Source organism: Rutidosis leptorrhynchoides, chromosome 6, assembly GCF_046630445.1.
Source record: "Rutidosis leptorrhynchoides isolate AG116_Rl617_1_P2 chromosome 6, CSIRO_AGI_Rlap_v1, whole genome shotgun sequence".
Taxonomy (NCBI): Eukaryota; Viridiplantae; Streptophyta; class Magnoliopsida; order Asterales; family Asteraceae; genus Rutidosis; species Rutidosis leptorrhynchoides.
In genome coordinates this window covers 5174700-5192247 of record NC_092338.1, presented here as the reverse complement: position 1 = coordinate 5192247, position 17548 = coordinate 5174700, and the positions used below count along the sequence as shown (strand labels likewise).

The 17548-nt window shown below is 35.0% G+C and overlaps 3 protein-coding genes across 5 annotated transcripts; 1 reads left to right on the top strand and 2 right to left on the bottom strand.

Annotated features, from left to right (window-relative positions):
* The first annotated feature begins 1559 nt into the window (after positions 1 to 1559).
* On the top strand, positions 1560 to 5471 carry LOC139851836 (uncharacterized). Of its 3 annotated transcripts, none has more exons than XM_071841012.1 (3): positions 1560 to 3385; positions 4033 to 4202; positions 4653 to 5471. In XM_071841012.1, exon 1 carries the CDS (start codon positions 1560 to 1562, stop codon positions 3012 to 3014), a length of 1455 nt encoding a protein of 484 aa, XP_071697113.1. In that variant the 3' UTR covers positions 3015 to 3385; positions 4033 to 4202; positions 4653 to 5471. The 3 variants fall into 3 exon arrangements, with proteins under 3 accessions (XP_071697113.1, XP_071697112.1, XP_071697114.1); XM_071841011.1 differs by having other exon boundaries at positions 4642 to 5471; XM_071841013.1 differs by lacking the exons at positions 4033 to 4202; positions 4653 to 5471 and adding an exon at positions 3574 to 3827.
* LOC139852254 (CASP-like protein 5C1) lies at positions 4025 to 4789 on the bottom strand. The gene is made up of 3 exons (XM_071841494.1): positions 4662 to 4789; positions 4302 to 4434; positions 4025 to 4219 (listed from the first exon to the last, which is right to left on the bottom strand). The coding sequence occupies exons 1-3, from the start codon at positions 4787 to 4789 to the stop codon at positions 4025 to 4027; spliced, it is 456 nt and encodes a 151-aa protein (XP_071697595.1).
* A 3845-nt stretch (positions 5472 to 9316) lies between the features above and the next one.
* Positions 9317 to 11738, bottom strand: LOC139852253 (uncharacterized). Its single transcript, XM_071841493.1, has 4 exons — positions 11724 to 11738; positions 10630 to 11177; positions 9674 to 10534; positions 9317 to 9587 (listed from the first exon to the last, which is right to left on the bottom strand). Exons 1-4 carry the CDS (start codon positions 11736 to 11738, stop codon positions 9317 to 9319), a joined length of 1695 nt encoding a protein of 564 aa, XP_071697594.1.
* Positions 11739 to 17548: the final 5810 nt, after the last annotated feature.

Genomic DNA, 17548 nt, shown 5'->3' with positions numbered 1-17548 from the left:
GATATTACACACTTATGTGGGTTATAAACCCATGCCCCATAACACACGGGTATTTATCAGTTATCTTAACTGATAACCTTTCGTATCTCCTTAGGCGGTCCTAACGGAGTCCAAATTAAATAAACCAATCTGTTCTGGGACCCTTGTCACAAACTGGTCATAACACACTTATAATAAAACACTAATAAAATAATTAAAATAAAAGCACTTAAGACTAAGCACAAACCCTAAGGCAAAATAGGCAACTTACAACTAGTCCGGGTTTCAGTCTGTTACACCCCAAATATTTAACGTTTTTTAAAAAACGTCCGTTTTGCGTATAGCTAGTGACATTGTGTTCCTAAAATTATTTCGAGTTTAACGATGGTGGCGGAAAAATTTAACTCGTTGCGAGCGCGAAGATATGGCTCGTTGAATATTTATGTGGAGTTTCTTTAAGATTTTTTTTAATGAGAATGAGTATTTGACACGTTAGCCCCCTATTTGGGGGTGGGTTTGATTTTTTGGATAAAGTGTGGGGATTTTATTGTTCAATTTGAGGAAAAAAATGAAAAGTGTGGGGATTTTATGGCCTATTCGTTTATCCTATGGATTTTAGATATATACTAGTTGTGGAGCCCTCGCTTCGCGCCGGGGGCTCCGTTTTGAATGCGAGTTAAAAAAAAAAAATCTTAATCTATTTTGTAAAAAATAATTTTTTTCGACATAACATTGAAAGGTTGTTCCTTTTGTGAAAGTTGCTTCTTTTAGCGTTCGGGTTTTATTTTAAAAAAAAAGTTAGTAAAGTGGGGGTTCGATTTGTATTTTAATAAAAGTTAGTGGGTTAAGTTTGTGAAATTTGAAAAAACTTTACGTATAAAGTGAGGGGTCGATTTGTATTTTAATAAAAGTTAGGGGGTTAAGTTTGTGAAAATTGAATATTAGTAAAAAAAAAAGAAGTTAGTAAAGTGGGGGTTCGATTTGTATTTTAATAAAAGTTAGGGGGTTAAGCTTGTGAAATTTGGGAAAAAATATACGTATAAAGTGGGGGGTTCGATTTGTATTTTAATGAAAGTTAAGGGGTTAAGTTTGCGAAAAGTGGAAAAATGAATAGTACTATTCGTTTGCACTTTATCTTTTAGATATAGGTATATAATTTTATTTTTCTCCGAAGTCATAAATAAACAATAAACAATAAACATAAACAATAGTAATAAATGATATCTTGTTCGGCAAGGTTATCCGCAAATGAACCTTCTCTTTTAAATCTCGTTAAGGTCCCATAGATAGAACCTGGTACGAAGTACTGAACATAAGACCGGGAGCGAAAATATCCTTTAGCAATACTTAACAGTGAAACCAAGGTTTCAATTGATATAATTAGATTATTTATTAAATAAAAACTGTTGTTAAAGAAAATAACTTACCAGTTTGAAAACTCGTAGTCCAAATAATTGGGCTGGACTTGAACTTGGACCACAAAAAAAGAATTCATTAGCCCAAAATTAAACCACAACTACAAGTAACTTAAGTAATCAATAATCATAATCAATCTCATAGAGATGAAGTTTCTAAACCCAATGGCTTTAGTCCATACCAATGTATCCAAACGCACCCAATTCTTCTCCCAAGCCAAAATCCTCATACACTTTTCTTCCGCCGCTTCACCACCGTTTTCCTCCAACGAAACCACCATCTCCACCGCCGTCTCAATTCTCAAACACCACCGTTCTAAATCCCGCTGGTCCGAACTCCGCACACTCTTCCCATCCGGTTTCACTCCATCACAATTTTCACAAATCACCATCCAACTTCGTAACAATCCACATTTAGCCCTTCATTTCTTCCAATTCACTATCAATCACTCTCTCTGTCAACACTCTCTCTTATCCTACGCCACTATCATTCACACCCTTGCCCGTTCCCGCCAAAAATCAAAAGCCCTAACTCTAATTCAAACTGCAATTCGCAAATTCAACGACGATGAAAACACCAAATTAGCTTCAAATTCACTGCCTCTGATCTTCGAAACGTTGATTAAAACATACAGAGTATGTGATTCTGCACCGTTTGTGTTTGATTTGCTGATTAAAGCATGCATTCGATCTAAACGAATCGATCAAGCTTCCAAAATCGTTCGATTGTTGCGTACGAAGGGTGTATCTCCGTTAATCAGTACTTGTAACAGCTTAATTATGGCTGTGTCTAAACATTATGGAAGTGTAGCAGGTTATGAGGTATATAATGAGCTGTTCGGAGTTGGTGTCGAATTCGGAGGTAAAAAGGCCAAAGTTATTGTACCTAATATTCATACATATAATATAATTATGCAAGCTTTTTATAATGATGCTTTAGTTGAGGATGTAGAAATAGTGTGGAGTGATATGATTGTGAATGATTGTACGCCTAATGAATATAGTTACAGTATTTTGATGGCGGTTTATTGCGATAATGGAAGAATGGATGATGCTATGAGAATGTGGGAAGAAATGCAGAATAGCGGTTTAAAGCATGATGTTATGGCGTTTAATACTATCATAGGTGGGTTTTGTGATGTTGGAGAGGTTGATAGAGCGAATGAGTTTTTCAACGGGATGAGATCGGGTGGGATCGAGAGTAGTTGTGTTACATATGAGTGTTTGATTAAGGGGTATTGTAAAGTATGTGATGTTGATTCTGCAATGATAGTGTATAAGGATATGTGTAGGAAAGGGTTTGTGTTAGTTGGTTGTGTTGTTGATTTGTTGATTAAGGTGCTTTGTGAGAAGAATGGGGTTGGTGAAGCGTTAATGGTCTCAAGAGATGTAATGAAAGGGGATAATGCGGCTATTAATGGTGAAAGCTATGTCTTTTTGATTAAGGGGTTATGTGATGATGGTAGGATGGAAGAAGGTATGAAGCTTCAAGCGGAAATGGTAGGACGAGGGTATGAACCGAATTCAGAGATATATTGTGCGTTTATTAATGGGTATGAGAAAGATGGGAATATAGAACTGGCGGAGAAGCTGAAGACAGAACTTCTTGGAATGCAGTAGACTCTAGAAAGAAATATCGTTAAAAAGAATATGCCAGACAATTATTTGAAAGTATGAATAATCACACGCGTAATCATAGAAGGAAGACATGCTTCTGTGTCTGTTGTATGTTCATATAAGATTATACAGCTAGTTTTGTTCTATAACAAATGTGAGAAATAAGCATGGGTTGATAATTTGGAGAACAAGGTGGCTGCGATAAAAAGATTCATTTTAGTACAGAACGACTTGTGCAATGAAGTATGAGGTACTGAACCCGAGCCCTAACTTTCAAGGAAGATTAGCGATTATGTCCATTATTTGGTGGTGTAGTTACTGTCCAGTGGTGCTTTAATTTGGCCCAATGATTTCAGTTTAACAGACCTCGCGAGGTAACACACAAACCCTGTTTTGGTTCAGTAATCTTGCAATCTGTTGTACGTCTGTTTATTCTCTGCTTTTTCATTTTCTGGACTTTCCATCTGATAGAAATTGTTAATTTGTGATTCGGTTGATAATAAATTAAATGATAGAATTATATTACATGGTCAGCCTTTTAAACGTTTTTCTACATTTGTAGAAGCATTTATTTGTCTACTAGGGGCCCAGGAAGCTTTCCGTAGCTTGATTATGATTAAAGTTTAGAACTCATGTTCAGCTTGGTCACAGAAACGTGGTTTATGTTTGGAGTCAAATTGTTACAATATTCGGATTTTAAATTCACCATGAGTGCCTGATTCTATGTAAGGTTTTTATAGCAGTCATTTGTTTATCATCTATTACATGGCTGCATATATAGGATTGAATTATGTATCCCTTTGAGTTAAAATATCCTAAAATATGGTTGTTATAATGATATTTTGGCAGAATACCGTGATTGATTATCTTACTTTTGTATAGTAAAAATATATTATGCAGTTTTTAAACAGACACTTGTGAATGTACAAATTGTGAGTCCTTAAAGAAAATGCTTCTATGTCCGATAAGCATTTGTTTTTTTCACTCATGTATACTTGAAACGACTATCTATATCACAAAGATGGAAGAAGCCATAGATTGAACAGAGAAGAAGCCATAGACAAGAACCACAACAAGAAAGCAAATATGGTAGAAAGCAGATATTGGCTGCAGATTTTATGGGAGCAGACTGATTTGTGCTCTGTTAGCAAGATATCCACCACGCTAGCGGCAGAAGAGGCGGCACCTAATGTAAGTGTCGATAACCACTGTTTCCAATCAAATGAACAAAACTATTAATACCTAGTAACCTTGGTACAAAAGTTAAATAGTTAAAAATCAAGAATTTACCCAATCCCTTATAACTACGAGGAGCAGTATCTCATTTTGTCGAATTTGGTGTGTTACTAGAACAAAGTATCCATCAAGCAGCACTAATGCAAAACTCCATAGAATAACTAATCCCTTGATCTTCGTCAAGAAGCTGGTTAATCAATAAAGCTAACTAAATTATGAACCGTAAGGCTGCGTTTGCTTAATAATAGTCCCAAGGAATACGGTGAAAATTCATCTATTTTATATGCATTTGTTAGAATTTACACATGCATTCACATTACTTAAAATTCCATTTCATTTGATGAATTCCAATATCGTCAAAACCAAACGCACCCTAAGAAATGTGAAATTTTAGAAAACTTGAAGGTTGTGTACCAGAAGGATGTATAGCTGTAGAACTGAACACCAAATGACATTAAGAGAAGTGAAGCAGATGAGAAGATGGTCTGACCGAGTCTCAGAGTGAACCCTGCACTGGTACCCATGGAATCCGGGAGCGTCATCCATACCCAGCTGATCTGAGTTGCATGAAAATCAAATCCACTTGGCAGGGCCGTCCAAGTTTAGAGATGAATTGATGGATTGTACAATAAGTAAATACGAATTAATACTTAATGCCTCACAAGTTTAGAGATGAATTGATGAATGCCGACGTTGAGATAAAGGTGGAGACACGAAAGACAAGTCGAGAATATGTCACCTACTTTAGCATTCAAGTATTCTTATTTAATTTTTTTAAACCTTGATAAATAAGTGGTCCGGACCTATTTATTTTGTCTAGTAAATCATGTCTAGGACGAATATTTAGCTGTGGCTAGGGATGGGTTGGAAACAGCCAGAGAGTAATCCTGCTGGGCTGCGTACATTAGAGTATGGGGTCAGTTTACTCGTCCTCCCGGGTAGCCCGAGCAGAGAAAAACATTCTACCTAATTAGATATTAAGCCATGTGCAAATGCACATCTTGCACGCGGTTTGTACGATGATGAAGATGATATTGATTGTGCCTGCGAATGTAATACAACATAGCAGAATTTGATTCAAGGTCTTGGTTTCGATGTATTCAAGTGTCAGTTCATGTGTCTTGTGATGTATATGTTGTCTGGTAGAATCCATGTGTGTTTTTTGACAAAGACAACAAGTGTTGATTTTTATTGAGAATTTGGATCGCAGAGGTTATGGAGGGTGTGAGTGTATGAATGGTTCTTTTTCTTTTCACGGAATTTAAGTTGATTGTGTTGATGTAAAAAAAAATGGTTATCAAATCTGTCGGCGGCATAACCTTAACCTTTGAACTTTCACTCATAAATTTCTTGTACCTTAAACAACATTATAATGTGTGTGGACCTGTGGTGGTGATGTGAAGCATTTTTCCAACTTTATGAACTTTAAAAAAAAAAAAAAAAAAAAAAGTAAATAAAAAGTTCAGATTTTTTTGTTTATAGAGTTTAGATGCATGTGAGTTTTTTAATTTTTTTTTTTTTTTTTTTTTTTTTATGATGATAAGGTAGAATGATTAAGGAAATGTATAATTGAAGACATACAGGGGTATGTTTGGCAGAACTAGCTGATAGCTGAAAGCTATTAGCTGTTAACTATTAGCTGTTAGTTAGTAGCTGCAAGCTGGTAGCTGTTAGCTGTTAGCTGTTACCTGAAACTTTTTACATGTATATAATTGTTTGGTAAAGTAGCTGAAGCTGTTAAAAAATAAGTAAAATGACAAAATTGGACACAAGAAAAAATAGTTAAATATCATCATCCATTTTAATTTAATAAAATGTAGCCATTAACAAATAACCGAATAAATATATTGTAATACTAAATTATTAACGACGAGCATTCCATATTAAAGTAGCAATATTGTTACGAACATTTTAAAAAAATAATAAAATGATAAAAATGGACAAGAGTAAAAATAGTTAATCTTAACTATAATCATTTTATTTAATGAAACGTATTCGTTAACTAATATTAAAAACATAGTATAGTGACTAAATCTTTAATAACGTGTATTGCAAATTAAAGAAGCAATATCGTTACAAAATACAAACGTATTTCATTTCATTGTGGTTCCTTCAAACAGCGTTAAATGAAAATACGTATGGCTAAATTTTATATTTTGTTGAAAGAAAAGAAAAATGATATCTTTGCATGTATCTTAATTATATTGCTTGTACACGTACACGTGTTACGTGTAAATGGCTGAGAGCATCGTTTTGTATTGGAGATATTTTTATCTCTACTCTATTGAAAGTACTGGATAAAATTCTATACTAAAAACTTGATGCACCACTATTGGATTTACCGTTTACGTGAGATAGTATTGGATTGGAGGGTATTTAAGAAATTAAGACCAAACACTCTTCCTTATTTTCTAAACGTTACATGATAAAAATGTCCACAAATTGTTTTAAATTTAAGAAGAAAAAGACATTCCATCAATCATCACCAACAACATGAAAATGATCAAAAACCTAACTTATACTGTATCAAATTAAACACTCCAATAATAACAAGGATCAAATGTGTATGCAACATCAACCCTGATAATGACCCTGTAGGATACAATACTATTGAATTACTTTAACAACCAGTACTTTTTAAACCAATTGTGCTACGAACTAACCATTACTTTATATGAAAATGGTCGGAGTTAGTAATCGTTGAATCATAGTCATTATCGTTACTTAGTATACCTGGAAATTATCCTATGTAAGGTGCGATTCTTTTCTCGAAATCATTCATATATATAAATGAGGCCATGAGTTTATAAAAAGGAAAGATGTAAGAAATATGTGGCCACTCCTATGTTATCAAGATGCCTATCAATCTATTTGAAGAAAAGATGTTGAACTTTTTCATGTAGCACTACAGTATGTAACTAAGACCGGTGGTAACCCACCGTGAGACTGGGGCGTGAGATGACATGGAATCCAATGTGGCAGCTCTGTGACGAGTCTAACGGGATGTCACTCGTGATGCTGGAAGGGCGTCAGTCACAAATATGACAGAAATAACGAAAAAGTCGGGGTTTTTTAACCAATCGGAATCCACCACTAATTTTTATATATTATTATTTTATTTATTTTATATCCAACTTTCAATCATATTTTACCAAATCACCCGCCACAAATTTAACTCTCAAATTTGACACTTATCTTTATTTAATTTCACTTCATGTCCTTGCCACATCACCCAAAAAGTGTACCACTTGATTAGACATCACCGCTAGGGTTAATGGAATTCTAATATCTTGTATCTCATCCAGAAATCAAGCCCATCAATAAAACTTGATACCTTAAAAATTGATAGTTGAGGGATATCATGTATCTCAATCTCATTTCTGTTTTAATGATATGTTAAATTAAATTACCAGATATATGCATCATCAAGTGCTAATAGTATAAAGTTTGATATGATGTTAGAATGTTTCGCCAGATATGGTAAATTTGAGATCTACAAGAGTTAACATTTGTCCTTTTTTGTTGGATTGGTATTCATTTAATAATATATTATACACAAAATAAGTTAAAAACTGCCAATGGCTGCTGCTAACCTTTCATTTGACCAATCAAACTCATGGTTTGTTTCTGAATTTTGATGATTCCGTACTATTAAACATCAAATTATCCGTAGTATCGAATTGGAGATGTATTTTCTTTTGACACGTGTATATTCTTCCAAGAAGCATACTCTTCATACTTTGAGTAGGGTTATATGTATGATACCAAGTCAAAAATATAATATGGCAAACAAGTCCATGGATGATGTTTTTCTTTACTTTTGTTTGCCAGCACTAATTAAGTCAACTATCCCTACACAATATTTGTTGCCATTCACAACACTTGTTTTTGTCAATATGGACTCCCTATCTCCTTTTGATCATACATTTTTCGTCATCGCCAATTTTATTTTCGTTAGAACAAAAATGATCAATTCGTGAAATAATAATGGGTGGATCAAGTATTGCACGAAGTCATCATTTGCAATAAAGAGGCGATGTGTAGACCATTAAGATTTTTTTGCACATTACAATCAAACAAAGATCTCGGAATCAATCTCTCTATCCATCGAATAGAGAGATGGATGACTTTCTCTACTTTTGGAAGTTTTACTCTGGGTAGAGAAATGACTTGTTTTTATTCTCGGATAAGATAGGGGAATGGTTGTCTACATCTCACATCCCCATACACCACTTAGGTGGTATTGAGTTTTGTTGTTGTTGTAATCATACAAAGATCGATGAGGTTGTACTATATGAATTGATTAACTGAATTTGTGGTGTGTATATCAAGTCAATACCCCATTACAACCTGAGTGAATTAGTACAATACACACAGGTCTTAATGTATGTTAAGGCCTTAAGGGTCCATCAGAAGAAGTGTTTTGGACCATCTACTGTTTAAAGTCTTTGGAGATGTATATGTACCATCCAGACATCTTTATGCATAATGCTTTACATTCACATGTCTTTATTCTATCAACGGTAAATACGGTTGAAAACCAATTGCTTGTACTTTCTTACACATCCACTTTACAACCATTCATACATTGGTCAAACATTATTTATTATCTAAACAACCCCTTTTTTACTTCCAAAACACCTTACAATTATACATCCAAATAAAACCACTTGTAACGGGGTCACGAAACGAAAAGAGACTTTTTTTGAGGACACCTGTTGAAAGGACACTTATGTTCTTATAAAAAGAGTAGCTAGACGAGTATTGATTTGTTAGGATGTTTTAGAGGACTTTCTCGTGTGTAAATACATGAATAAATTAATCCCCTTACACTAATACAAACTTGCTACATCACCTAAAAAAGCTTATACAACCTTTCTCACTATACCTTCAAAAATTTGATTTGCCTCGAGAAAAACCAGTGGCGGAACGTGAAGTTTATGAATGGGAGGGCGATAATTACAAACATTCAAAAGATTTAAGTTTAATTACGAACATTCAAAAGATTTAAGTTTGACACTTAACAAAAATATACATCATCATATTCACATATACGATGATGAAAATCACTACAATTCAGCTCGACGACCTTTAAGCATTTTAAAATCATCGATAATAGAATCCGAATCAAACTTTTCAGCAATTTCTCTTTCAATATAAACCAGCAAATTATCTGCAAGAAAGTCATCAGAAATCTTATTGCGAAGCCGGGTCTTGCATAATTTCATCCCAGAAAATGCTCTCTCGGTTGTGGCAGTCAAAACAGGAAGCGTTAAGATCAGTCGAATCAACTTGTCTAGCACATTATAGTTCTCATGTTTCTCAGTTTCCACAAGACCTCTACATACTTCAACAAGAGTTGATGCACCACTAAGCTTTGGGTTATTTTGCATCTCATTATTGAAAACTCCATCTCAGATTTCAACCGGGTCCTCTCTTGCTTTGTAAAATATGCAAGATAGTATTTCTCAACAAGAGAACAAAGATGATCAATATTTAACACTTTCGATTTTTTTCTGGGAACTAAAGTGGAGCTAAGAGTTAATAACTCCATAGCTTGATCATTAAATCTATTATTCAGCTCTAACAACTGTTTGTCAAGTGTGCTAGTGAAGACGTCTACTCGATAATAATGTTCAAAAGAAACTTGATTATCTTGTTGACGACGGCGATATCGACCAGACTTGTATAAAGCGCTCAAATCAGGAATATCTACTTCGTGCTTCTCACAGAATATTTTTACCTTTGCAAGTAAAGAATCCCATCCATTATTTCTCAAATCATTAAGACTTTCCTTCGTTGCCGCAACTAGCTTCATGGCATTGATTATATCTTGTGATTTCTTTTGCAAAGCTTGAGAAAGAATTTCAGTCTTTCCCATTATGTCCTTCATCAAGTGTAAAATCAACACGAACTCAAATGACTTTGTATAACAATAAGCTGAATCAGCATCTCCACGTTGTAGAGAACAAGATCCATCATCAATTATTCCTTTAAGAACAACACGTGTAGCATTAAACATTGAAAGCAAACTACAAACTGAAGAGAAATAAGAGCCCCAACGAGTATCACCTCCTCTTTTTAAGGTCCCAACCTGGTTTGCTCCTTTACCAGTTTCAATTTCATCAAGTTCCAATAAACGTAAGGTTTCAAGAGCCTTTGCCTTTTGCAATTCATCATGACGTTTAATAGAAGCACATATCACATTTATAAGAAAAGTTAGCTTTTCGAAGAACTGGTGAACTGGTATTACTTCTCTCGATGCTGCAACTAAAGCAAGTTGTAATCTGTGAGCAAAACAGTGTACATAGTATGCATAAGGACAATCTTTGAGAACAAGAGCTTTTCAAAGATGTTTGCAATATGTCCAGCTTAGTTCAACAAATTATCACGAAATACTAAAGCAATTTTATGTTGTGAACTTCGAATGTGCTTATCGAATGCACATCGGTCTCCATCATTAACCTTTTTCCATTTATCAAATCCTTTAACAATAAAAGTGTCACGCAAAACTGGTTTGTCACAAAGCAAGTAACAAAGAAAGCAATATGCGGCATCTCTTGTAGGAGAATACTCCAACCAATTAGGAAATAAACTAAACCACGAGTATTGAAACCTACGGGCGTGAGTAGATGTACCTTTAGTAGGATACTTTTCCAAATGAATCTGAAAAGGTCCTTGATTCAAATAAAACCGTCTTACTTGTTCTCTTTTACCAAACAGATATTCCCATATTTGTTTGCGCTTCCCAGGATCTCTTTCAAAGTAATTAGGGCCCACATCTTCTATATTTGGTCTTGAAGCTTCAAAAATAGGTGGCTCTGGTTGATTTTGTTGTTGCTCATTCTCATTTGTTGATGGTTTGCAACGTTTATTATTTTGAAGATCATTAGCCGGACAACTAGTGTTTGTGGTATCATTAATCCTTCTCTTGAAAAATGAAGTAATAGGCTTCTTTGTCCATAATTACTCCTGAGAACAAAGATAAATATAGACATATAGTGTACTGTTAGTATTTCTCCTTAGTCCCTAACTTCATAAATAAAATAATAATCATAAACATATTTTCTCAAATCTCAACGTTTAGTATAGTGTACTGTGTGTATTTAATATTCAATCTCAAAGAAATTTTCTCAAATCTCAAACAATTCGACTAAGACTCGGAGTTTATATCACACAAATTTACAAGGGTTTCATTAGTTCATTTAAAATTAATCATGGAAGTTCAAATATTCATTAACTACCCATTAGTATCATTAATACTATTATCTTATCATAATCCATAACCTTCAAATTCATGAATTTAATACACAATTGACCATTGTCGTCTCTTCTTAACACATTATTAATGACTAATTTATATAAAATATAACATACAGTAGCATTAAATACACAAAATACTACTACTACTACTACTACTACTACTACTACTAATAATAATAATAATAATAATAATAATAATAATAATAATAATACCTGATTAAATGCCATAATTGACTAGGAGAACGATAGATTAATTTTGAGAAATAAGTCGGAGTCCGATGGAAGCTTAGAGAATACGTACAGTTGTTTTGAAGATTAAGATTTCTAGGTTGATTTGTAAAGTAAAATCTGCACAAATTAATTTTAGGATGGCCCAATAGAGTAAAAAAAAATTTAGCCCATAGAATATTAATAAAGGTCCACTAGTAGCCCAAAATTCTAGGATGGACATGGCCCTCCTAAGGCCCAAGGAGGATCCGCCTCTGAATATATAGCAAGTAGTGAGTAATTTTCAATCGGAACAAAGGTTGTCAATGTGAGAGAATGTAAGAGATGATGGAGAGTTGGAAGTCATTGTAAACACAAGAATGTAAATGTGACTAAAGAACGAGTTCTAGAATTGACTTCACATGATTAGATTGATGAAAGTGCACAAGTTTTCAATGCAAATCATAGTGCCCAATTTATATGTTTTTCTCTTTGTTTAGTTTTATTTTTCATTCTAATAATCAATTGTATATGATTTCGATAAATTCTACTACCTCCGTATGTGCAAAACTTTTTGTATGTGTTTATATTACTACGTATTTCTTTTTTAATCTTTTTTGTAGGTGGCTATCATTATAGGTGAAATGACTAAGGAGGTTTGTGATGAAACTCAAATTTGCTTTGTTTAACTTTAGTTTTCATTCTAATATTCAGGTCTGTGTCATTTTTATAAATCACATGTATTTATGTTATTATTCTTTTATAATCCTCTTTGTATGTGGCTATCATTACATGTGAAATGACTAACATAGATTGGGATGAAATTCGATGGTGTCCAATTTAGTGAGTATGTTTTATGCTTGGTGTCTTTGTTAAATTTTATTTTTCATTATAATAATTAAATTTATTTATGTAATATTGATAAATTGTACGTATATGTATTATTCCTTTCTGTAATATTTTTCGTAGGTGCAGTGGGTGTCATTATATGTATAAAATTACAAAGGAAGATTGTGATGAGAATCAACAGTGATGATCAATTATAGTTATTCTTTTAATCTTCAAAAGGCAAATTTTATACTTATTTGTGTTTTTAACCGTTTTAATGCTATTTACTTACCTTTTTTTTTCATTTGTTATAAGAATAAGAATTTAACATGTTTGTTGGAGTATACTGAGAGACGAAGCTTCTTAAGAGATAAATGTCATATTCTCTAATTATTTAGCCTTAATTGTCCTTTAATTTATATGTTATATATAATATATAAGGGTTGAAACATATATGGAGTAATAAATTATATATGGGTTACGTATCCTTTTCCCTCAAACTATACGATCAAAACATGGTATTTTATTAACATTGTATTTTGTTGATTATTATTATTAGTATTAATTCACGGCTTACATAGTATTTTTAAATAGTTGGAAAATAATAACCTATTATTTAAGTTCACACACAATGAAACTTAGATTAAAGGGACAAATCAAAAGTTCAAACTCACTCAATTAAAATAAAGTTAAAGTAAGAAGAGAGTAATTAGGGGGTTTAAATGATCAATCCTTAATTAGCGATGTTACTTAATTACGGATTGAGTGCAATAAGAATGTAATAGAGGATGGAATGTTTGATGATTATTTTGGGCCCCGATGATCGTCTTTCACTTTAACTATCAAGTGATCAACCACCCCGTCCTGGTCTTGATTGTTAATTAGCTTAATTCACCTTTGCGCGGTGTAAAAATCCCTTGGGCAAGATCACAAGTGGAAATTACAAAGGCTTAGGCAAAATGGCAGAGAATCAACAACCTATAAATGAGAGACCAAACTCTCTATTTATAGTGTTCGAGATAACCGCGATCCGCGGATTGCTTATCCTTCCGCGAAAACTCAGCGGATTGAACCGCAGTCCCCGATTAGTGCGGAAACACAGCTGCTATGCTTATTTTCAGCGGATACTTCATGACTTTGCATTATAATCCGCATAACTCTGCTCTTGGCTTTTGGCAAATAAAATATACATATACAATGCTATGTATATGATCAAGTCCCCCCAGTTTATTATGATACACTTTCGCGAAGCAAATATATCATGATAAACTCCATGAATTCGCCGTTAACCTGACCACTATCCGCATTGAAACATATTTCGCGTTATCTTTGTTACCGTTATAACAGTCAATATTACCGTTTGAATTATCTCAATAGATAATTAACATAATTAACCCCGTCGCCTATATATATTGTGATCTGAAATCACAAATTCACTACTCATTTTTCCAAAATATCAGAAAATTTCTCAATTCGTCAGTCAATCTTTATCATTTTAGTCATTACTTGCAGCTCTTATTTAATTTTAAATGAAGATTAACGAGTTAGATAGGAAGGCTGATCCAAAAACCCTGATCACCAAACTATTAACAAGCCCGGAAACTAAATCGTCATCATCAAAAGAAAAGCAACCCATTCCAATCGTCGACTTAACCTCCAAATCTCCCTATACAAAGCCGAGCTCTACCAAGCGGCCATTACAAACGCCGCCGTCTTCGCAAAGCAAAAAACATAAACAACAGGAGACCCCCCCCTCACGATAATCCATTTATATCGGAACACGAAGGGGACCAGCAAACTGGTATATTGCTGATTGTTATTGCATATGTAAAATATACATTATTTTTATTTCGCCGACTAACCAACGATGTTATTTTGCAGGCGATTCTTCTGGTGATCCTATCTTTCCAAGCCCGAACACTCTTGATCAAATCACCGAATTGTTCCGCACTCCACCTGACTCTTATGGAGTGCGGATTGACGGTTTAGCAGGATACACTTATGCTTCAGCTGCTGCTGCTCTGGATCAGCGCCAACAGATGAAGTTAGCAATCCCCGACGAGCTTCACCGCGAGTTATCTAAACTCTCTGCGCTGGACGCGCATAATAGTTTTGTTCAAAATTTCTACATGTGCTTCAATTCAGCATATGATGTTATATGCTGTCAAGAACAATTTTTCAATGTTCTTGAAGCTGAACAACTAAAGTACAATGCTGAGAAGATCAAAGCTGAAGATAGCGAAAAACGCTGTGCTAATCTCTCCCATGAGCTAACCGCAGCAAAAACCACCGTTGATGACTTGAAACAACAGGTTACTGTTGCGACTGAGAAAGAAAACCAACTGCAGGACACCATTAAAGCATTGTCAGAGAATGTGACAAAACTAAAGACAGAGCGAGACAACGCTGTTGCTTCTAAAGCCTCTGCGGAACTTGAATTCACCAAGGTCCGCCAACATCTCCCTGAACTGGCTAGAAAGATTCTCAATTCCAAGCCTGTTTCTGTAAATTTTTCAACATTTGCCGCCGCGTTAAGGCTATGCGAGAGGGTTGAATTTATGGATGAGATTGCTATTCGCTGCCCACTGCCAGACCCGCTACCATCTGCATTAGCTGATCGCCTTTGCTCACTGGAAGAGGCCAAATCAGCATACGCGGTTGCTCAACAGGGCATAGCCGAAATTCCCCTCCCCAAGATAACCGCAATAAGTGAGCAAGAAGATGTCACTGCAGATGACATCATCAAGCTTGACTTAACCAAGGATTAGTACTCACTTTGTATAACAGCACGCAGCTGCTTCTGCGACCTTATTAATAAAATTTCGCTTTTTCATATTTTTGCAAGTACTTCTATTTTTATAGCGCTTTCATTATCAACATTCATACCACAAACTTGTCCTTTGCAATTTCCAACATATATTATTGTGCACATAATAAATGCGTACTTTTGCGAAACAATTTGTATGCGTATATCCTTATACGTTATGAATCTTCTAAGTCCGCCGAAACGATCCTTAGGCAATTAATTAGCATTGCGAAGCATCTAAGCATTGGCAAAATCAAACACTTAGAATATAAAATTCCTTTCGCAATAATTCGCATGCAAAAGTGGGCAATTTCATCACTTTACTATTTAAACACTGCGAAATACTATAATCATTATGAAACAATCTTTAAAACATTTCATAACTATTCGTATTTCACAAATAAGCTTTTCGCATATTTTTACAAGTGCTTATTTTTAAAATTCCTACAAGCGTGATCAAGACTTTCAAGAAAAATAAAAAAACAAAAACACCTAATAAGCATATCAGCCATATGCCTTGAATCCAATGTCGCACTTTGTACATATATCTTTGATATTTTTCGCAAAACTACACGTAATATCACTTTAACAAAACAGCATGCCACGCATTAGGTAAAACTCGCCCATCCATATCCGCGAGCTTATATGAACCTGCGGCATTAATTGCCATAATTTGATAAGGGCCTTCCCAATTAGGACCCAACTTGCCAAGCTTTTCTGCTCTGCTTGCTTCATTGTTTCGCAACACCCATTCGCCTATAGCGAAAGACAAAGCACACACACTTTTGTTATAATACTTAGCAATTTGCTGCTTATTATTCGCTTCTCTAATAGCAGCCATTAATCGCCGCTCCTCAATGAAATTCAGGTTTTCGCTCAACGCAGCATCATTTCCTTCTTCTTCAAAGTTAACTATTCTATGCGTTGGTACCAGAATTTCCGCAGGAATGACTGCCTCAGAACCATACACCAAGCTAAAAGGTGTTTCACCTGTGCTTTTCTTAAATGTTGTGCGATGTGCCCATAACACATTGGGTAATTCATCTACCCAACCTGTTCTCTTTTCATATAATCTCTTTTTAATACCGCTTACTATGTCACGATTAGTTACTTCGCATAAACCGTTAGCCTGTGAGTGCGCCACTGATGTAAATTTTTGTATAGTATTTAAATCAGTGCACCATGTCTTAAAAGGATCTTTCGCTATTTGAGCACCATTATCGCTAACCAATTCTCGCGGAATGCCAAATCGGCAAACAATGTATTCCCATACAAAATTTCGCACTTGCACACCAGTAATAGTGCGAACCGCCTTAGCTTCAACCTATTTGGTAAAGTAATCAATCGCGACAATCAGGAATTTAACATTTCCAGGGCCTGCAGGAAATGGCCCTACAATGTCAATAGCCCATTTATTAAACGGCCATGGTGAATTAACAGGAATCATATCATGCCGCGGCATTCGATTCTGTGGAGCATGCCTTTGGCAACTTTTACAACGTTTAACAATTTTTGCTACATCGTGGTATAGGGATGGCCAAAAGTATCCCATTCGCATAATTTTTGCTGCGATAGTTTTGTAGCCTGAATGCAGTGCACAAGTACCATTATGCACTTCTTCTATAATCATTTCTGCCTCGATTGGGTCGACACAACGCATCATTGGCCCGCAATATGATTTGCGATATAAGATATCATCTTGGATGATATACATCGGTGCTCGCTCTCTTACTAAACGGGCTTCGCGACCATCATCTGGTGTAACACCCGTTTTTCAGTTACATGTTATTTCGAGCGTCATTCGAAATACGAGGCATGTAAGCGTATATTTGGATCCCAAATAAAATTAGAGTTGATGTTCTAAAACCTTACCATTGGATAGTAAATCTCATTATGTTTCCAACGATATTTGGTTCATCAAAAACGGAGCTACGGTTTGAAAGTTACGACCAAAACAAGTTCAGTTTCAGGCTCAGTTCATTGGGACTCCGTCCAGACTTTGGGACGCCGTCCAAGAATGAAGGGTGGGACGCCGTCCGGCCATTTTGGACGCCGTCCAAAGTGCCTGACAAGCCAGCAGCTGTATTTTTAAAGGTTTTAAAAGAGGGTATTTGAGTCTTTTCACTTGGGGGTCGGTTTTGAGCCATTAAAACTGATCCACTCTCATTCTTATCCCCATTTCACCTTCTCAAACACT